This window comes from Salarias fasciatus, chromosome 7, assembly GCF_902148845.1.
Source record: "Salarias fasciatus chromosome 7, fSalaFa1.1, whole genome shotgun sequence".
NCBI lineage: Eukaryota > Metazoa > Chordata > Actinopteri > Blenniiformes > Blenniidae > Salarias > Salarias fasciatus.
This window is the reverse complement of record NC_043751.1, coordinates 17,765,400-17,791,240: the sequence shown is the minus strand read 5'-3', so window position 1 is coordinate 17,791,240 and position 25,841 is coordinate 17,765,400. Positions and strand designations below refer to the sequence as shown.

The following is a 25,841-nucleotide window of genomic DNA, read 5'->3' as shown; positions in this document are numbered from 1 at the left end:
AAGAATAGATCTGAACACCAGCCCACTGGGAACAAACCTATGGGTAAGGGAACGTTCTCCACAGTGGATTAACAATCTTCATCTCCCACAATCCCCTGCCTGCTCTACTGTCATCCTCCACTACATGCATGAATCTCTTCAGTCAACTTCGTCTCTAAAATCCCTGTAAAAAGTCGATCCATCTCAATCTGATTTCTCAAGGCATCATTATCTGTGTGTTGGCTCAAACAAGTGATGACAACATTATTAGTATCTACAGATACAGTACATGCATGTGTATCACTATGGCCCTGGTTCAGTAAGAGCAACCATGAAAGATTCAATTTTTTTGTTTGTTTTTGTTGATGCTTTAATAGATTTCTCTTTCTTTGCACATGTTGACATTAGACATTTTTGGATTAAGATCACAGGTTAAGCGAGCTCCAGCTCCTTGTTGATTCCTGCTGACGGTTGACGGTTGACAAGTGCCAGTGCGACACCTGCAGGGTCAGAGGTGCACAGGACCCAGTGATTGTTGTCCTTTTCCGCTTTGTGGGAGTCCAGGAAGGTGTGAGCTGCTACCTCATACTCTTTTCCATACCTGGTGCTGCAAGAGAACAACAGTTACAAACTAAAACAACATTAAACCCAAAATTACACTCATAGGTGGTGTTTGGTTGGCTGACTGGAGGTCTGTTGTCAGATCAAACCTCGATTGGTTACTTTATTAAGAGTAATTTTGTTCATTTCGTTGAGGTAGATTAGAATATTTAATGGATCAGGAAAGCTTGGAAAAAAATACTATTTCGTAACAGTAAGACATCTGTGTTTGTTTGGATTATTATGTTTCTCCTCTCGTTTACCTTTGGAAATCCTCTTTGATAAGGTCCAGCGTCCTGCAACCCTGCACAGGATAAAGCTGCATAGAAGATGGGTGGATATTCAGGATTTCCAAAGGTATGAGATTTATTGCCAAAAATTGTTACTATAAAGAAATAATCTACCAAACAAAGATTTCCCAACATTTTGTGCATAGTTTAGGTTCCTTGCACTTGATTGTGGAGTATTTGTTTCTTTTCTTTTTTGAGAACAAATGTTTCTCCTGTGAAATTCCTTCATCGGGGTTTGCTGTATTTATATTTGGCTTTTGGCTGTAACAGTGTTTCAGAAGAAAAGAGGAATACCAAAGGACTTGATCTTCCAGAACAGCAAGGGCTCGGTTTGTTTTGCAGTGTACAATCAGCACCTTCACATTAGCCTGCAAAACAGAAACAGTCTGCTGCTCTATGCATGGGATTTTCAGTGCCACAGACTTGAAGGAAGCAGAAAGCATGTTGACACTGTTCATTTAAATGTCTCAACAACATAAATGCTGGAGAATGATTTAAATATGAAGGTAGAATATAAGAATTACAGTTACTGGTTGATCCTCAAACTCAAGTCGATCCTCAGGGTTTAAGTACAAGATCTTCCACCAAGACAGAAAGGAGCAGCTCTCATCAAGGTTTACTTCTTGGAGGCGGGACTTCTTGGCACACTGTTAGATGAGTTGTGATAATAGGACAATAAGTTCAAAATCAGTTAAAAGTACCAACATGACATTTTACACTTGCACTTGCACACTTTTACACTCTTAAGTATGACAGATTTTGACTTGTATGCAATGATATATATCGCTTCACTGTTGTCATTTTCAAAATGTACCTTTTGAAAGCTTTGTAGGTCACTTGTTAAGTAAAGCTGAGGACAGAAAAAGAAAGAGCTTGTTAGAGCAGAGACACTAAAGCTCAGTCAGATAGATGAGCTATTAAATGTCAAAGGTCAAAGGAAACATCCATCAGCGGTGTGCCAGAGATGAGAAAGATCCCATGCTGCTCTCTGCAACACTCTTTCAAATGGCCAGTGGCAATAAACATATTCTGAGTAGACATCTGAGTCCACTTGTGTGTCCACATCAGTATGAAAACTACACTTTGCCTAACTAAACAAAATGTCAGGTCTGTCTATGGCAAGTTACTTTTAATTATTGACATTGTTATCGAGGAAAAAAAAAAGATTGTCTTGTTTTTAACAGCAAGTTGGTTAAATGTGGAAAAAAAAACAACAACTGTGTAGTGGCAATTCATCAGCTCTACTAACCAGTTCCTTCACACACTTTTATCAGTGAGGCCACAGCATTCAGGAAAGGAGGTGCAGGAGACATTCTGTATCATAAATACCAATAATACTCACCACAGCAAACAGCTATAATATGGGAAGTTCAACTGGCTTGTGATATGCTGTACTTCAAGTGAGTTTTCAAGAATCCTGGAACATGCTGGACTTTCCCAGAAAACAGCAAGTTCCACAGATAAAAGGGACCCAAACCAATAGAGGTCTGTGTAGCTCATCTAGTATCCATCCACCCATTTGTTTTCTATACCAATCCATCAATTTCCTACCTATCAAAGAGGTAAACAATCCTAAAATATTCTAGCCATTAGATACTAACAAGAAGTGAACAATTACAGTTAAACTTATAGTTCATTCTTGCTGACACTTTGGTTTCCTATGTTTGTGGTTCCATTTACTGCCTGGTATCACATTTCCCATGATGCATCTATCTTTTGACTTGCCCTAAGAGGTCAGATTCACACATTCAGTTACATCACTTTCCATGTGAAACTGAAACAAAGTTTATCAGTTTTCATTCATAACAAGCACATCCTTTTCCGAATGGAAGCTGACTTACTCCCATAGCAAAGCCACTTGTTGTTTTCAGGGAAAAACTTTGCCCGAAGTGCAGAATCGATCCTTCAGGACTGCCATCAACACTGCAGTAACACACACAGTGGTGCGGGTTTACAGTTAGCAGCATCACAGTGAGTGTGAAGGTTCACACACTCATGCCGCTTCCAGTGTGTGTGTGTTTACCTGGTAATGATGAAAGCCGTGCGAGTGCAGGGCTGAATATTTCTCCCTGCACTGACTCCACATGGGGCTTGAATGCCTGGTGAGGGAGTCTTTATCAAACTGTTAATATCCGCGTTTATGCTCACTGCACTGCATTCCCTGTTTTCCCCTCCCATGTTCACCAGCATCACAACATCCCCAAAATGCAGTAAGCCATCATTTGTCACAGAGAGATTCACCTACAAGTAGAAGAAAGAAAATAAAAATATTACCGCTGGTATTTCAAGAAAAAGTGCACGTCAAAGTTTAAGTATCATATATTTATTTTACCGGTTTCAAAATGTTCTCTTTGAGGAGGTCTACTTTCTGGACAGCAAGTTCACCCCTCTCTCTTTTATTCAAATATTCCTTCATTTCTTCCTGGAAAAAAACATTGACACATAGTATCTGCAATCTTTAAAATGTTATGGATTACATAATATCAGCGAAACCATTAAACATACTATTTGAAAACATCACAGAAAGACTACATATTTCTGTTTCAATTAAAAAAAATTGTACTAGTGTTATTTCTCTTGTTCACCCTGTTTATATTTTGTTTAGCTGATTTACACCGTTTCACACTCCTTGAGTCAACACAGACTGCTACAGTATGGACTTTGAGAGAACAGCTTAGCGATTTTGAGCAATTGTTTTTTTTATTGTTTTTGGCTTCCATATTTTTATTTATTCATTAATCTTTAACCATGCAGTCCTAGTGTTTGACGTGACACCTGGCCAAGGTAACACTTTCAGATTTGTGGATGTGAAGTGAACTATAATTATTATTATTTTTTTTAAACTGTCATTAATAATAACTGTAAAAGAGGCAGCAAGAGAGCCTGGAATTATCTATTTTCCACCCTGAAGGAAACACAAAACTTGTTTAAAAAACAGTTATATAGTTATCATTAGGTTTAAGTTCAGTCACTGTACAACATGCTTTAAAATCCCATACTGTAATGGATAAGATTTTTTTTTATGAAGCTGTTAACCTTAATAAAAGCTGTTTCTGTTATTTGTTATCATAGGCTAAAACATGTGAATACTTTTTAAACTTCCAGAATATGCCTTTCACCAAACATTGGTGAACTAAAATAGGAGTTACTGTACATTTTGTAAACGCTGTAGCTTCAAATCCGTTTTTTCATTCACTCATTCAAACTGGACAGTAAACCCATGTTTAAACCCACACGCCCTTATTTAGCAAGAATTAACAACAGTTCATTTGTTTAAAGTCATTCTTAATACAAACCTCTCCTAAGAACAGGTCCTCGTTCCAGTTTCCAATCTTCACACGGTTGTTATAAGTTCTTTTTTGCGCCATCGTGAATATGAGCCTAAGAATTCTTCCTCACAACAAGAAAATACCGAATACAGATTAAGCTACTTCAGCCTTCATGCGGTTTGTGTAGCGGTTTCCATGGAAACACATCTCGTCACTTCTAATTACTAATCGCGAGAGGGCGTGCTGGTACTTCCTGGTCAGATCCTGGAGCTCCGCGTGTGTTCCAAGTGTTCTAGCTTGAGCATGCCTGAATTTTAGGAAGGTTCTATCAAGTTGAGCAGAAAGCCTGATAATGAGCCGCTCAGTTATACTCAGCTGTGCTGAAGCAGAGAAACATAAAGCATGCAGAGCAGCGGCTCTGCGGTTTAAAGAAATCTTGAATTGAAACCTGAAAATAAAGAAGCATCAATAGAAAAAAAGTTTTCTCCATTCTGATATCTTCTCACAATCCAATAACAGTCTTTGATGCTCACTGGTGAGCATCTGTGATAGTGTTGTGACGGACTGATGGACCGCCCAAGGCAGGAGTGTTAAACCTGTCTTAAACATGGCCTGTGGGTCAAAAATGGCACACACGAGGCTGCAATCCGGCCCACAAACCCACCAAGCTAATTCTAAAAATGGTGAAGAAAGCACTGCATATTTAACACAGCATAATGCAAAATTAGCCTCAAAGTCATACTGCCAGGGTGAGTTTGTAAAAACATGCATGCAAAAGGCTGCAAAATGCCAACAGCTGTAGATGTTTCTGAGACATTCATTATATTTTGCATAATTAAAACTGGCTTGATGTTGAGACTGGATACTTATTTTTAGAGATTGGATATTTATTTGATGCTTATTGTTCAGATTTGAAAAAAAAACTCTTTTTTTTTCAAAACTTACTGTCTGTGCCACAACAAAGACTAGCTTCAGAGTATGGATTTAAAAGGTAATGAGCTCGTATTATTGTGACGACTGAACATGCAATTAGACTGTATGTGGTCCCTCAGTTAAACTGAGTTTATCACCCCTCAACACACTGCTCTGATTTATAGAAAGATGTGCATAAATGTACAGAAAGTGGGTGGATGTGCAATTTGTAAATGAAAAAAGAGGCTATTTTGTGCAATTCTAATAAAAACACAGTTATGGATATGTAGAAAGTTATGTTAAGTTTGTTTTATGTGAATGTATTACATTACTGTACAAAATAGCACACAAATTACTAACCTGGAGAACATACATTTACATGCATACATCAGATGGAGTCATGTACATTGATTATCAGTAAAATAAAATATGTTGTTGTTGCTCTGAATATCTAAAACGTCAGGAATCATGCCACTTCACATAAGTTCACGTGTCATCCTTCACAGTTCCTTCAAAAACAACTTTCTCTGATCAAGTGTATTTTGATTTTTGTATGCAAGGAGATTATGTCTGATGCATTTCTGATGAAATGCATCCATGTTTCAGTTTGTGGATCTCTCTCTGTCAGTGACCATTGGCCCTGTCTCTGGCGCTGGAGCCGTTCATATGACAAAGTTTGTGGTTTCTTTCCTTCGGGCTGTCACTGTCATCCTCTTCTTCATCACTCCTGTCATCACCTTCCAACTGCAGGAGCAAAACAACCCAGAGAGTAGAGGCACAATATGAGGATTAATCGAAGAGGAGCAACAAAACAAGAAATATGTGCGAGTTTCAGAAATAAACGCACCTTGCTGAAGAGGCACTTATAAAGCATTCGCAATATCAGAAAAGCCCAGTAGATGTGGAGTAATAATAACACCACCAACATGACATTGAAGAAGTAGTAGCCAAAGAAGGGGGGATAGAGCTCCAGAGGATACACCCATGTGCAGTGAATCAGCCTGCAGATGTTATGCACACTTATTATTTTCATACATGACACAAAGATCATTGAGGCATTTTGCATGCTTTCCTTCATCACACTTACCAGAAAGGAAAAATACCAAGTCTTGTAATGAAAAAGAGAACTGTAAACACAACAAACATGCCGTTCGCAGTCTTCTGCCATTTAGCATAGTTTAGTACTTTTGCACCCTACAAAAGGAAAATGGAGAAAAGTCAGGAATATATTTCTTAATAACACAGAAAATTCGGAGCGACAAATTAGAATGATCTGATAATAGAATAGTCATCAACAGACAACCAATATGTCGGCGAAGTGTTTTATCTACGGCACTGACCTCAAGCAATATGTCAGCAGAGTCATGAACCGCCATGACCAGAGTTCCAATACGGATATAGTTTGAAATCCAGGAAAATGTCAGAAGAGTCAGTGTGGCTACATGATGAATCACTTGCTCCTTAAAGTCCTGTTGATGAATGAATGGACCTGATTAACATTGATATTTCCTTTTTAAAGATGACACACTTTTAAAAACAACATATGTTGTAAAGAAGCACAGTTCTTACAAAGCAACAAAGAGCACAAAAAAATTGTATGATGTGAATAGAAGATTCAGTCAAATAATACCTGCACAAGTCTTTATACTTACTTTCCGCTTCACATCAAATGTCAGACTAAGCAGCAGAGAAAAATAGAAGCCCATTTCCAACTGGTAGTACCAGTATTGCGATGGCAGCATGGTCTGTATTGACATAAACGCACAAGCAAGTAAGAATGTACATGTATTTATGTATGATGGAATCCATCCTCATGATGAAGGTAAAAGAACTCACCTGTTTAGGAAATCCGGCCCAAATCTCCCTCAAATTATAAACCCAGGGTTTCTGAAGTCACCAGCCACACCGGAGAGGATAGAGAGAGGGGTTTAAAAATATTGTGAGTTTGAACTTCAACAATGTACTGTATATATTCTAGTTCCATATAAAAAGTAAAAATCCCTCTACTCACATCATAGAGAGCTAGGATTCCTCCAAAAAACGCGAAAAAATAAAATGCACATCTCCAGCTGTTGAACAGGTAAGAACATTGATATAGCATATTTTTACAATCCCACATGATCTCACACAGTTAGCAGATGTAAGCTGACACACACCTGGCTTCAGAGAACCTCTTTCGAAGTCTGGGTCGGTTCTGGTTCCTCCTTCTCCTGAACCACACCTCTACTCTCCTCTCTGGCCAACCCGTCTTCTTACACAGAGACCTCACATCAGCCTGAAACACAACGTAGAGCATCAAACGGGTGCACTGCTTCTAATGTTTGGTGCAACCTTCCTTAATACAATACAATACAATAGTATAAAGGAGAATGAAGCTTATTATCATCAGAAGACATAAGAAACAACATAAGGTTTAGTTCTAACTGGCTGGAATACACACCTACACTAAGATACACACATACTCATATATGGCTTTAAGCACATGCCCTCAACTGAAAGGTTTTTGTGGCCAATTTCTCTTATTTACATGTCACAAAGTGCTACGCCTGAAGCCTCTTTCTGTGTTGAATTGGTTAAATCTTTGACACCGTCTGTTTTTCACCACAATCAAGTTCAAATACGATACTCAATAGGATTACAGTAAGTGAGAAATTGGTCAATAGACAAATGTTTCAAGAAATGATCAACTTCGGGGACAAAAACACTTAATTTACAGAGCAATTCAATTTGAACAGAATACCAGCAAATTTGTCTCTTCTAACATACCTGTGAAGGACTGCTGGCCTGGTGGCAGAAATACTTTTCCAAGATGGGGTTTGGTTCTGCTGGGGTTCGAATCCTATCCCGGACTCCACAAACATTGGCTAACGGCCTTGCGACATACCTAAAACAGAATGAATATCATTGTTAACCTGGTTCTTAGGGCCGTTGTAACGTTGGTTCGGACTTGTGCAACATAATCCCAGGATCCTGAAACCAGGGGATTACGTTTGTTGAAGAAATTTTTGAGAGGAGCTGGAAGGAATTCAGTGGACACAAGGATGCTGCAGATGAATTTAAGATATATCTTAGGGAATTCTGAGATTTCAGTACAACACAGATTGAATGCTATCCTAATTCTGAGGAGCCAATCTCTGACGAAATGTATCCATAAAGAAAAGGATGTGCGAGGATACTTTGTCTCAGTTTGAATGTGAAATGTTTCCAGGGATGGAGCTGACTGCCTTCAGACTGAATGGCTCCTATTAATGTCATAAAGTGGAGCAAACTGTCTTGATCACTAGGTGAAAGGGCTGAAAGTGTAGACCAGTGGTCACAGCAAGCTCATGGGATCTAAACAGCAGAGTTAACAATGATGATCAGTTTTTCACTGATCACAGATCTGAGAACAGTTTTCCCTTATCAGCGTTGTCAAACGTAGTGACACACAAGAAAATTTGCGAAGCATATCCTCACCTTTCGAACAGGTATCTGATTACAAGCAGGCAAAGGGCACAGGGTAGAATGGCGTACAGGTGAGAAGCTTTTGCATAGACTCGACCTTGGTTGTCCTCCAAATCGGACCAGGACACGTTAGCTGGAAGCCACAAGCGGTCCCACCACAGCCACTCCTTGACTGTCTCCAACATGGTGCTGAAAGAAAATACACAACAAAAGCAAAAATGTTAGATTTTTTTCATATTCATTAAATAATTAGTCGTAGACCAGTGATTGAGAGTTGTTCGCGTATTTCTTACTTGTACAGATGAGCTGTCTTAACAAATGTCAAGCATCTGATCACATCCTGAAATACTCTGACCTGGAGGCTGTCTTCGCCAAATTGTGTCACTTACGTCAATTTACGATGTCTTTACTCTTTAGTTTGTTTTTTGTTGCTGCTATGACTTTTCGCTGCCAGGGAAAATCAAGGAAGTGAGTCATTTGTGGATTATGCACAGCATTAGATACCAAAGGGCAAGAGAGATAAAGAAGGGTGAGGAGCCATTCAAGGAGGCAAAGATTAAAATGAAGTCACTCCTATTGTGAACTCTGCCCAGAGCACAGTGCAGATAAAAAGTGTTTTTCAAGCTGTGAGAAAACTTCTTCAAAATGTGTCATCAAAGTCTAAAGAAATATATTTGCAAATGTTTGCTCTCACTGGTCAGTCACAATTCTGGTGCTGTGTTTGTAAACCTCAATGTAATTAATAAGTCAGTATGCGAAAAGCCATTCATACTAGACAGGGTTTCATTGACAAGTTCCAACCGAAGAGAAAGAAACTGAGACAGACAAAGTCTGAGTGTGAAAAAGTTCAAATAAACTAAAAAGCGCGTGTCACATCCAAACCCGATCTTACAGTTTATCTTTAATTTAGGTTGACAATACATAAGTAATAACAGTTTCCTGCAAAACACTTCCAGAAACAGCATGATCAAGTAGACTTTCACAGACACTCACCTTTTGTCAGCCCCACTGTGCTGGCTAATCTTCCAGGACCTGTCTGTGTGAAGCCAGCCTGTTACTGATACAGTTCACATGTGTACTGTAGGTATCCTCATCAGATAACAGCCCAGATAGACCCTGCATGTGCACTCTCACTGCTGTAATAAAGCTCCGCTTCAAAGCAGGCATGAAAAGTTAAGAAAAGGCAAATATTAGCTCAGGGGGTAAAGTTTCTCCTCTGCGATGGACCTCATTGTGTGTCAACAGTCTTCTGAGCGCGTGTTGACTCTTTTTTTAAGACGTGTGTGTGGTCGCTCACCTGGTTAGGTGTCTTCCCTCCCACTCTGTCTGCTGTTGTGTTCACACCCTTGTAGTGTCTGCAAAGTGTATGTATGAAGGTTAGGAGAGCCGAGCAGTGGGAAACGTTCGAATCCCATTGAAGCATTGAGCATTTTTAGTTGTAAATAGCAAGCTCCAACAGTGGTCCGAGTGTGGGATTGTTTGCGCACCCTCACCTGCAAGAATTCCCTTGGAATGCCGGGAAGCCCCCACAAAGGCCCCATTCAGCGGTGGGACAGGAGAGGAGGAGCCAGGGGAGAAAACGGAGCTCTCACAACACAAAGAGGGAGTCAGACATCACCCTGTGTATATAACTACCTGGGTTAATGACAGACATATTACAACAAGTGAATGACATTGAGAAAGGTAAACTCATATGAACAAAAACATACTAATCTCCAAACTCAGATTTCAGAGAACTGTAAAAGTAAAGCAAGATCATCTGAGACGAAAACAGTAAACACTGACTGATGTTTCACTTCACACCAGAGGGGGGCAATACAGACAGTGCATTCAATGATTCTGATTTGTGCCATTGAAAGTTACTAATTATGGAAGTTGTGCTGTTGCTGCTCGATACTCTCTCAACAAACGCAGCTTGATGTTGCATCTCCAGAAAGCAAAATAAACTAAAATTGTAATATTATTTAATTTCAAATCTTATCCTTTTCAGGGTCGAGGGGTGTTGGAGCTAATTCCAAATTTTTAAGGGCGAGGGCAGGGTCCAACCTGGACAGGTAGTCGGTCTGTCGCAGGGCCAACACATAGAGACCAACAACCACACACACTCACACTCACATACACACCTAGGGGCAAATTAGAGTCACCAATCAACCTTACTTGCATGTTTTTGGACCGTGGGAGGAAAACATGCCAACTCCACACACAAAGGCCCTTGCCCTGTCATTGTATTAACTACTTCAATTCTGTAAATGAATAAACTGCCGTCGGTTAAATTCTTCAATATTTTTGCTCCCCCCGTCACAGGCGACTGTTAAAAGACAGAAATCCAGAAACAAATCTCAAAAATATTTGGTTCTTTTATTAGAATTTTACATATTTTATATATCAAAACCTCTAAAAACAAACAGTAAACGAGCATAACTGTCAACACTAGTTGTGATGAGTATATATTCTTCTTCCATGGGTCTACAAGGCAGCACTGCTGCATGTGCAGGACTGAAAGTAACAGAGGAGCAGTGACTATTGAGCTGTGGGCAAAAAAACAAACAAACCAAACAACAAAAAATAACAACACATTCCCAAATGCAAATATAAAATACAAAGAGCTCCAGTGGTGTTTTCATTGGTTGTGGCAAGAAGAGTATCCAAGCAGTCCTTCTCTGCACTCTCAAACACTCCCATTGTCAGGATCAGTCCTAAACCACTGAGTGATATAAATATCTCCGCAGATTAAGAGGATAAAAAAGAGGGTTTAGTCGATCTGGATGGTCTCTTCACAGACCCCAAGTACATGCAGATAGAGAGGATGTAAGGAGGGGCGCAGCTCCAGGCACAGACAGGAGAAGCTAATCTCCCCCCCCTCCCTCTCCTTCCCTACGTCCCTTTTCGCCCTGCGGCCGTCCTCATACCGGCGTGTTGCGTTTCAGTTCGCTGGGGGAAGGGGGGATGCGGTCTCCCAGCTGCGTGAAGCTGGTGGAGTGGCTAGGCTTGGTGGAGTGCTCCTCGGGACCCGGCGCTCTTTGCCGCGGAGGCAGCGTGGAGCACCGGGCTTTGCCCCTGGAGCGTGGCTTCTGAGGTGGAGGGCCTTTCAGCACAAACAGTTCAGTCTGGGTTTTGGGCTGCTGGGCCTGGCGAGGCTGCGAGTGCACGGGCGTCTGCGGCGGGGAGAAAGGGTTGGGCGAAGCCGACGACGAGGGGCCCAGGGGAACCAGAGGAGTGAGCGTGGCTGGTTGTTGGAACTTGGTGAGGCTGGTGGAGTGGCTGGGCCGGGGCAAGCTGTAACATGCCTCAGCCCCTCTGTGGCGGGAAGGCAGGGTGGAGCAACGGGCTTTTGCCTTTGAACCTGGTTCTCTGGGAGGTGGAGCAATTAGCGAGAAGATCCGAGTTCCAGTATCTGACGCTGTGATCTCCGTTCTGGAGCCTTTCAGACTCTGGGATGAGCCTCTCTGAGATGACGGACACAACGCAGGTTCCTTCTCTGCCTGGTATTCTTGTTTGGAGCCTGAGCGAGGAAGCTTGGCCTCTGCGGCTGCGCTCGGCGAGGGGTCTTCATCTTAATGAGGAGAAACAGAAAACACACAATACATAAATAAGACTGAGTAATTTCACAGACTATATATAAGGATCCTAAAAACATGGTTTTCCTCTTACCTAAAAGACCCAACTCTTCCATGAAGGAGTCCAGATCCACTGTGAAATTCTCAGCCTTGACCTCCTTTGCTTCATCTTCATTATGTTCTTGTCTTCCCTCTTCTTCCTCTGCTCCTTGTTGCTCTTTATCATCTTTTCCATTCTTTTCATTCACGTCTTCACTCGTTTCCTTTTCTCCACTTTCTGGCTCCTCATCTTTATCTTCTCCTTCACCTCCTCGCACCGCCTCTCCATTTCCTTCAACAGATATGAATGACTTTCCAATATCTGGATCGCTGTCACTGCTTTGGTTATCCACACTGATCGCAACCCCGATTTCTCCCTCCTCTGCCTCCTCCTCCCCTTCCCTCTCATCAACGTTATGCTCTGCTCGCTCTTCTGGCGGCGCCTCCACCACAATTTCGATATTGTTGGGGAAGCAGGAGGCGGAATTATTTGGGGATTGAGCTTTGGCACATGCTTGTTGGTCGTGATTCAGCAGAAACTCCATCAACATCATGTTCTCCTTCTTCAGCTGCTCCCGCAGAGATCGCGGGACATCTGGGATCATCCAGGCCACCAGCATGCTCAAGAACATGGCGAGATTCTGCAGGAACAAAAAGAACAGAGACCAGTGTTGGATTCGTGGTTACCCTCCATCTTCTACACATTAACCTGCCAATCCCAGCTGGACACCCTGGGCAGGTCACCAGTCCATCAGAGCGCAAAAAGAGATGGACGGACAGAAGAATACAAACTCCAAACAGAAGGAGAACCAAGCCCAGACTGGCACATGGGACATTCCTGCTGCGTGGCGTGAGTACTTCCTACTACACAGCCTCTTCAACACTGTATCTGTAATATTACATTAACAAGGCAGCAATAAAGACAAACAATGCTGAACATTGTTTTGCAAAGGAGTTTGTTTTAAAAATTATTATAGTACAAAATCAACGTCGCGATACTGCACTGAAAAAAGTGAACATTGTGAAAAACAGACAATGGCATCTATGGATTGATAGCAAGTGACCTTTATGAACTTTATGAGGTTATGGTGTCACACACATTTGAGTTTAAGGAACATTATAATTTTCATTTTTAAAATTGTGAAGATTTTGACCTATAATTGAACTACTAAACAGAGAAGATGACGTTCTCATTTCCTTCATTCTGCTCTTCGTACAGGTATATAATCTATATTGTTGAAAAAAAATACCTGGAAGAATATCACAAAGGCCAGCTTTGCTGCCAGGACAGACCAGTACTGTTTGGAGAACGTGTAGGCATCTGGTTCCCATGGTGGATCTCTGTAGTCCTTATACCTGAATATACAAATGAAAGAAACAACCAGCCGGAGTCTTAGCAGAGGATCTTAGATCAACTTGAATGAACACAGATAAATACATACGAATTCCTGGAAAGATCTACATCCTCTACATCCGTAAATCCCTTCAATCTAAGTCACTTTCTACAAAACTACAAACAAGTTTCGGATTTAGGCAAAGTAAGAGTTAATCTGGCGGGCTCAAGGATTTACTGGAGATTCCAGGTCAGGTCAAGGTTAAGAGAGACACCATTACCTGCACATGGTGACTCCGGTGATGAGGGTAGTGTTTGGTGCTGAGCCAGGTGGAAAGTTGCTGACATCGAAGTAAGACAGCGAGTGCTCAGTGTAGCCGCCCATGGTGCCGTTCGCACTGTACATGAACTGGTACACCATTCGTGGAACGAACTCGGACGTGAAAGAGATGACGAATGCCTAAAAAGTAAAACAAAGAGCGACGCAAACAATATTAGTGAGTAAAGATCCTTGAGATCTACTGAATGCGGGGGGAAGCTGCTTGAACATCCCACAATGTACAGCTTCAACCACACATATGACACAAAAACTGTAAGTTTTGTTCAATAATTTACCATCATTCAGTTTGTTTTTGAGGGTTTATGACCACAGTCACTGCACTGGGGATTTTTCATATGCCTATATCATTTCTTCCAGGTCTGTGCTGTTCCACTGACTGGCTGCTGGTGGTGTACAAGTACAACAATTCATGAGCACATTTAGGAAAAGAAGGCCTTAAAGATGGAAAAGCAGGAAGAGGAAGATTGGTTTTGATGATGATATTGAATGAAAGAAAGAATGAATGAAAGCTTCACAGACTGCATGAAATTATTTTTCTGCTCTCAAAAGAATAAGACAGATCATGGTAAGGTTTTTAAAGAGCACCTCAGCCAAATGTCAAAGTGAATGAAGAAACACATATACAAATATGCCCACACACGCACACACTTACATTGGTAATGACCGAGAACTTGCTGATTCCAGCGAGAATGTTGAACCAAATCCCTGCAGGCAGCAGGTGCAGGAAAAAGAGGACAGGAAAGGGAAAGGGAAGAGTGTCCATGTTTGTGTGTGAGTGCAAGAAAATATGAAAAGTTAGTCTGAGCAAAAGGAAAGTCACAGGATAGCTTGTTGACGTTCACACAGAAACAGAAAGAGCGTGTGGTGTGACGTTTGTACCTATGTCTTTGCACCTGACAGCATCCGGCCGCCGGATCTCGGTAACAAATTTTGCAGCATCGAGGCGAATCTCAATTACATTGTTGAGCAGCGCGAACGCGGGCGCCAGTGGGAAAGAGGCCACGAACAAAGTCACGAACCCATACTGGATCACTGCATGCATCAACACACACATGGCACAGTGCATTAAAAACCACATCGTGTCACTACAGCTGTGTATGTTGTATAAAAGAATAGAGAGGAGACCAGGGTGAACTCACTCATTTCCATGTACTCTGGACTGACGCCTTCAAAGGGCTCAAGGGTGAAATCTTTATCAAACTGCTGCCGAGGTCTCTGCTCTTCGGTTTCATCCTCTGCACATTCTGCTGCTCTCTTTTTTCCTTTTTCTTCCTGGAAAGTTCTGTACATTTTTTTGAGCTTCCTGCAAATAAATGGTGGATTTTAAATTGAGTGATAGTGGAGAGTTTAGATCAGGAGCCTGCAACCTCTACGACTGAAAAAGAATTTTTTTTTTTGGTGATTTTCCGCTAAATAAAATTTGTTTAGAACCACAAAACGTCTGTTATTTGAAATGAAGAAAAAAAACATCTTACAAAATTTGCTTTACATATTAAAAACAAACTTTTCACTCACGGCATTTCAAAATGTTGATATATTTAAAAAAAAAAAAATTCTGCTTTTAAAGCTAATTTGTGCATTTTTTTCCCATGTATTGTCCACATTTTAGAGATTTAGAATAGCATCCTGGCTATTTTAGCAATTTCAGCTATTCATATCCATTGTGCATGTTAGACCATCTTTGAGAATAGTGTGATAAGCAAATCAAACAAAAATGAAATAAAAAATGTTAACATTTACATGGAATTTTCTAAAACATTTCTGAGTTAACACATAGACGCTGAAGAGCCAGACTTCATCTGCATGAAACAAGTGAAATATAAACAGTTTTGTGAAAAAAAAGTGCAAATACTATACATACGGAATAAGAATCTCAAACACATTGTTTTGAATCAGCTGTTTCCCGAGCATGATCATGCTGAGCTGGATGCACAGCTCGATGAGGCAGCCTGGAGGAGCACACTGCACGACACAAAGCACACATTTGCTTAATATTTAGATGCTCTTTTAATCTCCCACATGTGTAAAGATAAATAATAATGCATAATGTGTGTAGATGAGCTCACTTCCTCCATGCGATAATCTCCAAAGACGTAAACATAATCGCCAGGCCGCCCAGCAAACCTGTATGAGGACGGGAGCAAACCAAAAATCAGACACTGGTTGGTGCAGACGAAAGTGGGGTGGGGGGGAATCGATACTCGCCTGCCCTTGAAGAAGGCCACGTAGAAAATAGGTGCAAAGGCGTTCATGGATTTGAGGAAGAATGACTTAAAGATGAGCTTTTCCTGAAACTCTTCCTTTGTTTTAGGAAGCTCTGTTGAAAAGATAAAACAATATTCATATTAGCATGTTTGATCTCACAGTGTTAAACTTAATTTAATCGAGTTTCTTTCAAATTCAAACTGAAAAACAGCATGAGTTTAGGAAAGGATTTGACAAGCAAACACAATATTAACCAATGATGTTCCTGCAGACAGTTTAAGGCTGTCTTAAGGAAGCATATCTCAGCATTTTCCTATTCGACTGCCACAGTGGATCATTTTATTCCAGGACCCTTTGTCTAAATGTATCCTCCTTCCTTGAACTGACTGCCCACATGAGCTTCTTCTGCTCTTTTTTCACCCGACAGCTGCATCCTCAGCATTTTTACCCCGATGTTACCGAAGCATCTCAGCTTCGTTTCTTGCTTTCCCATAAAACTGCTGTCCCACTGATGTACTCGTTCCCATTCCTCTCTCTTCTGCCGACTCCAAATGAAAACTTCAGTTGCCTGAGACAGTATTATTCATCTGTTCGTCTGACTTAAGTATTCGGGATTCAAAAAAGCAAGTCAAAATGATTTAAAAAAACCAAAAATAATTATTATTTACAGTACCGAGCTCGGTCAGCCATTCAGCGATTGCTCCATAGACCTCCTCCAACACCAGAACGACCAGCATGTTGAGGATGATGCCGGTCGTGGTGACGGTCATCCTCACGCTGGCCTTGGCTTCAGGATCAGGATTCATAGACCACACACTCAACATGCAGATACGGTAAACCGCCACTCCAAACACTGCTGAGAAGGTCACGAAGATCTGGATGCACGCAAAACAAGCACGTCACATTAAGCTAAAACAGCATGACTCTGGTGTGAAAATGATCACTAATGACATTTGTGTCATTAGTGTATTAAGTGTGATCTGTTGTACTTTATATCATTTGATGTATATCTTTTTTAACCATTCACAATTGTTTCTTTAAGCTCATAGTAAAAAATCCTTTCACTTTTGATGCCACAGCTGTTCCTCCCTCCTCTAAACCATTTTATACAACACAGGATCACCGAGTTCTGAAGCTGATTCCAGCTGGTTGAAAGTACTGTGGTCATTAGCCCACTTCAGGGAAAACACAGCTACACACAGTCACAATCACACCTGTGAGCAATTTAGAGTTACTAATTAACCTGAAGTGCATGTTTTCTGGACTGTGGGAAGAAGCCACAGGACCTGCAGAAACTCCATGCACACAAGGAGAACATAAAATGTATCTTAACAAGTACACGTCTTCCCTGATTGCAATTCTTCGGTAAATGTTTGGACCAATAAAGTGTGGAGAGTGAATGCATTACCAGAAACAATAAGGTGGATATGTTGATGAGGTATCCTGCCAGGTGATCCTCAATGTCCAGCGACTCGGGCTCCTGCTGTAACCCAAAAACATTTTTTTCAGGATTTTTCTTACATGTAAGGTATGTACACATGCGCACGCACGCAATAATTGCTTCAGCGCAGGCCTAACAGTATGTGATGTGCTGTACTGAGCACATGTACACACACACACACACACACACAATGCTGTCTGTCTGACAGGTGCATGTTTGCCATCTGAAAGGACAGAAATCCCCTCCCCTTCTTCCTCTCCCTCCTCCCTTTTCTCTCCATCAGTAATCTGGGCTAATCTCTGGCAGGTAAGCAGCTTTGGCCTCAGCCCACACTGTAAGAGGGGTGGTTCTTTATATGCAAACATAAACTCATACGCACAGAACTGGACAGTAATAATATCATCTTGACTCACATTTGTTTTTTTTTGTTTTTTTACTTTGACTGTGGTTTGAGTAAATTAAAGAGAAATATATCTTCAAAATAGATGACATAAAGTTAAAACCATGTGAATGTAACATCGCTGCCCTCTCGCCTCGGCGGCTCTGTCAACAAAATGTCCCGTCACTCAGAGCGGTGCGGTGATACCTGGGAGGCCAGCATCTGGTCTGTCTCTCCATCAACACCATCACCAGCTTTAGTTTGCTGCCACACAGTGAAGACAGGAAGCATGAAAAACATTACATTTCTGTTATAAACGTCTCTTGGCTGATTCTGAAAATGAATTCAGTACCTTCTTCTTCGACAGAGCTTTCATTTTGTCTTTCTTCTCCTGCAGAGCTTCTTCATATTCGGGCCTCATCTCTTCCTGCAGTGCAAACACAGATAACCAGTTAAAATGTCAGAAAAAAAACTTAAAAAAAATGCATGGGGAGTAACTTTAATCAGATTCTGGTTCCCTTCTTGTAAATAGGAATCTGGAAACTTGCCCACCTGGACTCGCTCCTTCAGGCAGCAGAAACAGATAAATGAAAGACAGAGACACATTAGACTGCAGATGTATTAGATGTTGACTGTTTATGTTGCGACCGAAGTGTCATCTTATCCACCATGTGCCCTTTAAGAACAGACCAATCCCATTACAGCCCCTCGCTTGGTAACGCTTTGTCAAAGCATGCATGTACGTGTGACCATGGCCGTGTGTGTGTGTGTGTTGAGGGGACGGACCTGTGCGAGGACACACAGTAATCTAACTAACCATGCATGTGGTCATGGTTGGCTGAGGTCATGAGGTTAACCCTGTTACCCTGACTGACTTTAAAATAGAAAGAGATGAAACCAAAATCAAAGGAAATTCTCATTTTTAGGAAAAGCAGTGAGAGGGTCTGCTCTCAGACCCGTCGAGTGTGTGTGTGTGTTTGTGCCACAGCATGGACATTTAAAGGTATTATTCAATCATAACAATACCTCCTCATCCTCCAAACTCGTCAGGTCCCAGGAATGCTTCAGATACATCTGGCGCCTTTTCCAGTGTTCAAGGAATAAAGCAGCTACAAGAACACAAAGAGAGAAAGTAACATTCAAAATTAAAACACTGCAAGCCTTCGTAATTTTTAACATGTCACTCAATTTGGGAGCATTAGTTTTAAATATTTTGAGGGTGAATTTGTGAAAACATCTGTACATGTTTCAAGCTGCAGGTATCAAGAGAAGCATTATTAATGTGTAGCAGAGAAGACACACCAGGACATTTAAATATTTGTTGCAGTTCAGATTACAACAAATTCCAAAGAGGAAAAAAAAATACATGAAAGACAAGGTTTGGATGCTTCACTACATTTTGCATCAATGGGCATCAGTGAGTTGTTATTTTAGAGATGGTTACCCTGAAGCTGTACACTGATGTTTTTTAAAATAGGGGAAAATAGCAGTTCTTTCCCCACCAGCAGTTCCTGATGTGGCCTTCAGCATTATAATTTCTCCGAACCTTACAACACATGCAAATACAATTCATACATTAAAAAAATTATGGCTCAATATGCCTGATAAGATGCTGAATAAGTTATAAATATACAAACAAAAGGAAATCTCTTTCAATTTGCTTAACTTATTAAATTCAATTCTTGAATGTAATATAATTTAATTAATTTGCATGAAAGACAGCAATACAATACATTATAATAAATTTCATGAAGACACCAATCATACTCATGCATCCTTTTCTGACTCCTTGAGCAATTTCTTCAGTGTCTTTCAGTTCCAAAGTAATTTCTGCAATCTTTAGCAATACATTGTGCAGCCTGGTCAGCAGAACTGTGATCTAATTCATGTTGCTGTACTTGCTGTACTACTCCCAGGAAAGTGTATTGAAGTGTATAATTACCCCACAGAGACATGAAAATGGCAAAGAGGACAGTGGCTCCATTGTCAAACAGGTACGAGGCTCGGGCCTGCGAGCACACCGTGCTCAGACGCCAGTAGTCACACACACCGTCGCAGAGCGGACACATCGTGATGTTCAGGTTCTCGTCGCAAGTCTCCTGACTGAAATGACAAAGACAATCAGCCTTCATGGGGAAAATGGAACAAAAGCAGGAGAAGCGTGCACTGGTACCCACCTTGGCACGTTATCATCCACAGTAAATATGCCGTACAGGAAGACGATGATGCCCAGCACAGAGGGAGGGATGAGGAGCTGAGTGTAAACACCCAGCCAGCAAAAGTACAACCCAATCTGCTCACCAAAGTACTTCCTGTAAACACAGTCAGATGTTTGTGATACAACTTTAAGACGCTGAGAATCGATGTTCAATGATTGGTTCACTGTTTAAAATGGTAAAATTACTGATTAATACTTGAATAATTACGTGGAATCACCTGTAATACAATCATAAGAGTAAGCACAGGTACACACCTAATCAGGTCTGCGGGCTGGTATTTATGCATGACTCCATAGTTAGCCCATTCTTCATGGAGGAGCTGAAAGTCAGGCAAAAATACAGCAGAACATAAATATCAGTCAAATCATTTCCACAATGATATTTGATGGGTGTGAGCTTGCAATCAATTTGTTGGCCTGTTTAAAAGTCAATAATCATCTCTAATAGTGTTATCTGTTCCCTGAAGGAAATACTGATAGTATCTCCAGGTACGCCACAAGACTATAATTAAAAAAAATAAATAAATCACTCAAGAGGTCACTCAACTCACCTGTCTGTCATTTCGCTGATCTCGCCGTCCTCTCCGTGTGAACGACCCCTAAACAAAAAAGTCCAACGTTTTTTTTGCATAAAATGTGCACGGTATTTCTCTTTGATTGAATGTTTATCCATACACGTTCAAACTGAAAATATGACTGATGCCTACAAAATGATACAAACAAGATAACAGAAAGACTGTCACTGCCTCCATTGTAGCTGCTGTTTTGTTTGTACTCACGTCATGCAGGGGAAAGGCAGAAACATAGACGCCCCGAGCCAGTAATGACTTGATGCCTTGAAGACATAAAGCAGGATCATTACACTCTCAGTTATGTTGCCGTTACAATGTGGGACAAAAGAATATAGACTATCAGCATGCACTGAAAATGAAAATATGGACCAAAACACGTGAACAAAGAGTCAGATCTCACCAGTAGTCTGGCAAGTGCGTCTGCAGTTCGTACGTGAAATAATCTCAGCAACCTAAGGAAGACAGAGAAGACGTAGTGAGAAAGACGTTAAATGACGTAAATATCAATCACACAGAAAATGAGAAGTTATTGGTTTGTGGACTCACGATTCTGCTGCGAGTTGCATTGTCAAAAACAGTTTCTGTTGATGTGATGTCATACCTGCAGGAAATTTCAGAAGGCAAAGAAATTTTTGATTAATTTTTTACTTCAAAAGACATATTTAAATCATATCAGAGCTCCACCAAGATAATATAACAATAATAAAATTAGACAAGATGTAGATCATTTAAATGTTGTTAAATCTGAGTACCCAACCAAGAACAACAGAGCTCTGAGAGTCGGCTCGTGTTTTTACTCACAGGTTGAGCTTGTCTCTGATAAAAGGGTGTTTGAGGGTTTTGAAGCGGATGTGTGTTTGTGAATCTTTGCAGATGTCAAGGTCGGGGATGTCTGGCTGGAATGGTGTGTTGACTTTGGTGACAACAGAATCCCAAATTCCAGCGATGCCTGTTCGCTTCCGCAACTCACATTTCTGCTCCGAGGAAGGAAGGAGACATAAAAAAAAACAACTTGATTAAAGTTACTCATTCTATCCGAGACTGGAATTCAACTGTAACGGCAAGATAAATAGAAAAAGTGATTTTTGCATAGTAAATAACACAAGTGAATATGTGAACAGTTGACCTTCTTCACTGCGACTTTGATCTTCTGCAGCTCTGCCTCTCGACTGAGTATAGACCAAGGGATGTGTAGTCGAATAAAACTGATGCCGTTTGCCTTCTGCAAAAAACACACATCAGCACAAACTGACCCTCTGCAGACAAAAACATTTTACATTTACATTGATATATGTTAACACATATACTCATTAGCTGAAGAATTACACAGTGTAGAAGCATCAGAAATAAAGTGAACAAGATGGAGTTGATACAAATAAACTGAAAGATTTCAAGCTGTTTTAGTTCTGTACAGCTGTAGTAAATTATTAAAATCAACAACATAGCATCTCAAAATGCTTTATATTAACAACGTAAGATCCTTTTCTTACTTTTTTCTTTTAAACAGGCCATAATAATTGTATTTTATTATAAATAGAAAGTTTTTTGGTTTTAATGCTATAAATGTAAAAATAGATATTTCAATGATATTCTATTATTTAATTCTGTCCACGGCTAAACACTGTCAAATTAGATGGCAATGAAAAAAGTAAACAACGTATACTTAAAGTCATCATTAGCATCACTGACTGATTAAGCCTGGATATCTGCTGCCCTTACATTGTCTTTGCATTTAATTATTCCTGGCACCTGCCCTGAGGGAGCCAAGTGAGCTTCCTCTAAACCTGTTAGTATGTTACTTCCTGGTATAAGGAGGCTCGTACGTCGGAAATCTCATTATTTCAAGCCCATCTGAGACAGAAAAGTATAGTTAATAACTGCTGAAAGTCTCCATAACGCAGCCAAGAGACATTTTTGACAATGTGAGAATCGACAAATCTATTATCGGGCTTCTCGTTCACCGACTTGCAGCTCGCTTGTGTAATCACTGCAGTGTTTGGACTCGGCACAGGGCTCAAGCACCATCTGCTATACATCTAATGTGTTCCAGCAATTTTCCAAGGATGGCCGTCATCCTTGGTCGGCCTTTCGGATGTTTCAGACACAAACGTTTGACTGACTCTTAAAGAAAGAACAATTAAAATACATTTTTAAAGCCTACATATGATTGAGTTGATTTTTTCCCCCTCACATTTAAATACTTTTCATGCATAAACAAAATCGATGCCGTGTGAAGTGAGAAATGAGCACATCCCTGTTGCCATCCAGTACATGGAAAACTGACAAGCCACCCCATGAACACTTGTGCCAGCACATGCCCTTCCAAGTAGTGGATCACTCTCTAATAAGGCCCTATAATCTGGCTTTTGGCTTCACACTTGCAGTCACTGGTCTTAATTCTAGACTGAAGCGGCAGCCGATTTAACACACAAGTTTCACACAGGCAAATGCAGACGGACACAAACAAGCACACAGACTCACAATCACTTTCTGATCACACACATGGGCATTTGCAAACGCACACATAAACATGTGTTCCACACATATCTGCACAGAACATTTTAGCTTATTTACTTTGTGATTAGTTTAATGGTTTTTATTGCATCACTTAGTTGTACTAACTTAAAACCGTACCTTTTTTTTTTTTTTTTTTTAATTTAACCTTTATTTATACAGGTTATCCCATTGAGACCCAGGGTCTCATTTACAAGAGAGACCTGTGAAGACCATTAAATTGCACCACTGATATGAAGACATTCTCTCTTTAATTAGAGTGAGAACATGTCTTCCGCCCTGACGGGACAGACTGCGTCTCATGCTTAACCTGCTTGGCAGGAGTCCAATCATAGGATTTGTGAGCACACAGCCGATGCGTCTGAAGCAGTGAACTGCAAAGGCACTCAGCATGGAGTAAATACAAACCTCCTTGTCCCGCTCGATCTGCAGTCCAGCCTCCAGGAGTCCCGCTTCAAACTCCTCCCTCATCAGAGCCTTTTCCTCGTCGGACAGCTTCGAGTCCTCCACCTCTCCTGCCGGCGCACTGGCCTCCCCCGACTCCGCTTCCGTCTCCCACCGACCAGACATCGGTATCGGCATCGGGAAGGGCATCGGTATGCTCCCGTTTGACGTGAGGGAAAGACGTGGCCGAGACGACCTTCGTTTTTTGCATTTGTAACAAAGTACATAGTCGACTTTTCTCTTGCCATCGGCGAAGAAGAGCCCAGGGCCGAGCTCGATGCCGGACTCCTGACAAACAGACATGGATGATTAGATTTCTAAGCTATGATACTGGATGATTTTAGGAAAAACAGTTGGAAGGGCAAACAAACCGGAGGCGGAGGCTCACTGCTGCCGGGTGAGCTGGCAGGGCCTCCATTGGCGGCGTCGAGGCCGAGCCCGGACAGCGATCGGGCCAACGAAACAAGCTTGTCTGAGTGAAAGGACGATGACTCACTCATTGCTGTTGTGAAGGCTATACACTCTTTTCCGTTTCATCCCTCTGTTGGAGCAGGAAAAGCAAAGTGGAAGGGCAGAGTCAGCAAACAACAGGCTGCGGCTATTAGATGGGAAAATTTAAATCAACAGCGGAGTCAGTTGTCTTCCAGCAATCAGACTTTATCAAGATACGACCTCTTGTTACGAATTTCCCTAATATTGTGCAAATTCAGTGAAACTAAAAGTACAACCCTCTGGGTGAAACAACAACATAGCTCTAAACACACTGATCACGAAAGATACTCACATAGTATAAACTGGATAGTGATATTTGCACTTGCAAAAGAAAAAAAGATTGAGCCTTTATGGGAATAATGTTTTTTTTTGTTTATTTGTTTGATGCTTAACACTGATTCTAAGCTATTTTCTCTCTTCAAATTAAAAACAAATTATGAAAAAATAAATCATAATTACTGAGTATTCCTGAATAAAAACCATTCTAAATGACAAATATTATCTGAAAAGAATAATCTCTCTCTAATTAGGCTTTGTAATGATCATGAATAACACAAATGTAGCTTTTTTTCCTCTCTCCTGATCACAATTATCCTCACCATTCACAACCATGTGAACATTTTCCTTTACTTTTGCATTTTTTTTCTCCGTTTTCATTCGGCCATCCCTCCAAGATCAAGATCTAATTTACATTTTTTTTCGTCAAAGTTATATTAAGAGAAAGCACACAGCAGTGGCTGTTTCAGAATGACAGATCAAATCAAAGCCAAAGTTAAGCTGTCTTGTCTGTTTTTTTTTTCCCCCCAAATGAAGCTGTGGGCTCAGATTAAGCTCACACTGCAATCTAAGCGACACAGTTCACAATCTGCTGGGGTAATTTGGAGGCTGCAGTGGAAGAATGAACTGGTGGGAATGAATGACTGAGCTGATTTGGAGTGGGTGGGAGATCAGGGACTGACTATCACACGGAGCACATGTCGATCCACAGACAGCAAGACCGGAAACTACAAAAGAGGAGCATATGATGCATGGTGCGAATCCCTAAAATCTGCAGCTGCGGCTCTCAAATCTTCATCCAACTATAAAACAACACCAATGTCCAAACATGGCAGAATCTTTAATAATAATAAATGAATTAACATCTTGAAAATCTTAATAATTCAGCATTTTTATAGATTTTTATATGAAAAGAAGAACACAATGATGAACCCCACATTTTCAGACGTGCTGTGCTTGCAAGACATTTCACTTCTTTCGCTAATTGTAAATGTTATTCTTCATAATAGCTCAAAAATATTGATGCTGGAGATTGTTTTGCATTTTATTGTCACTTGATGTTTACTTTTCTCACTTTAAAGCAAAGACAGAAAGTACCTGGGCTTTGATTATCGCTCTTTTGAAATATTATTTGGCCAGAAATATTAAATATATGAGTTACAGAGTACAGTTTCAGTAGACAATTGCACTTTTCATCTCCACTTTTGTGGTTGTCAAGAAGACATTAATAGAACTCACTGAAATGATGAGGATGGAACCAGTTGGCATTTCACTCTATCATCCTGGTGGAGGTTTGAACTGCCACGCAGGTCTCACACTGGAAAGCTTTTGGACATGCAAACACTAAAAGACTCTGTATGTTGAGTGTGCACAGCAACATGCAGCCCTGATCCCCATGTCCACGCATCCGCAATAATCCAATAATCAGGTGTTAGCAAACACAGAATCAAGATCGAAATGGAGAATACGTTGCCTGGAGTTCAGAAGGTCAGAAACACTTTAGAAAGTGTTTGTCTATCCTCTAGTTTGTGATTCC

The 25,841-nt window shown here is 40.8% G+C and overlaps 3 protein-coding genes across 3 annotated transcripts; all 3 read right to left on the bottom strand.

The window, feature by feature from the left end:
• Positions 1-411: 411 nt before the first annotated feature.
• Positions 412-4,277, bottom strand: cfap161 (cilia and flagella associated protein 161). The gene is made up of 8 exons (XM_030095883.1): positions 4,166-4,277; positions 3,202-3,291; positions 2,893-3,110; positions 2,711-2,792; positions 1,684-1,719; positions 1,394-1,516; positions 1,164-1,237; positions 412-586 (listed from the first exon to the last, which is right to left on the bottom strand). Exons 1-8 carry the CDS (start codon positions 4,235-4,237, stop codon positions 412-414), a joined length of 870 nt encoding a protein of 289 aa, XP_029951743.1. The 5' UTR covers positions 4,238-4,277.
• Positions 4,278-5,405: 1,128 nt separating this feature from the next.
• Positions 5,406-9,927, bottom strand: cers3b (ceramide synthase 3b). Its single transcript, XM_030096845.1, has 11 exons — positions 9,792-9,927; positions 8,507-8,683; positions 7,817-7,934; positions 7,207-7,325; positions 7,062-7,119; positions 6,887-6,937; positions 6,703-6,795; positions 6,391-6,519; positions 6,138-6,244; positions 5,898-6,051; positions 5,406-5,794 (listed from the first exon to the last, which is right to left on the bottom strand). The coding sequence occupies exons 2-11, from the start codon at positions 8,677-8,679 to the stop codon at positions 5,675-5,677; spliced, it is 1,122 nt and encodes a 373-aa protein (XP_029952705.1). The 5' UTR covers positions 8,680-8,683; positions 9,792-9,927; the 3' UTR covers positions 5,406-5,674.
• Positions 9,928-10,879: 952 nt separating this feature from the next.
• ano2a (anoctamin 2a) lies at positions 10,880-24,052 on the bottom strand. Its single transcript, XM_030096846.1, has 27 exons — positions 23,908-24,052; positions 23,501-23,824; positions 21,705-21,800; positions 21,380-21,552; positions 21,125-21,179; positions 20,979-21,030; positions 20,786-20,841; positions 20,558-20,605; positions 20,262-20,326; positions 19,966-20,100; positions 19,731-19,891; positions 18,815-18,897; positions 18,341-18,352; positions 18,141-18,215; positions 17,996-18,052; positions 17,377-17,451; positions 16,642-16,843; positions 15,969-16,080; positions 15,830-15,887; positions 15,625-15,725; positions 14,903-15,066; positions 14,643-14,795; positions 14,416-14,468; positions 13,705-13,883; positions 13,341-13,446; positions 12,146-12,731; positions 10,880-12,047 (listed from the first exon to the last, which is right to left on the bottom strand). Exons 1-27 carry the CDS (start codon positions 24,034-24,036, stop codon positions 11,398-11,400), a joined length of 3,960 nt encoding a protein of 1,319 aa, XP_029952706.1. The 5' UTR covers positions 24,037-24,052; the 3' UTR covers positions 10,880-11,397.
• Positions 24,053-25,841: the final 1,789 nt, after the last annotated feature.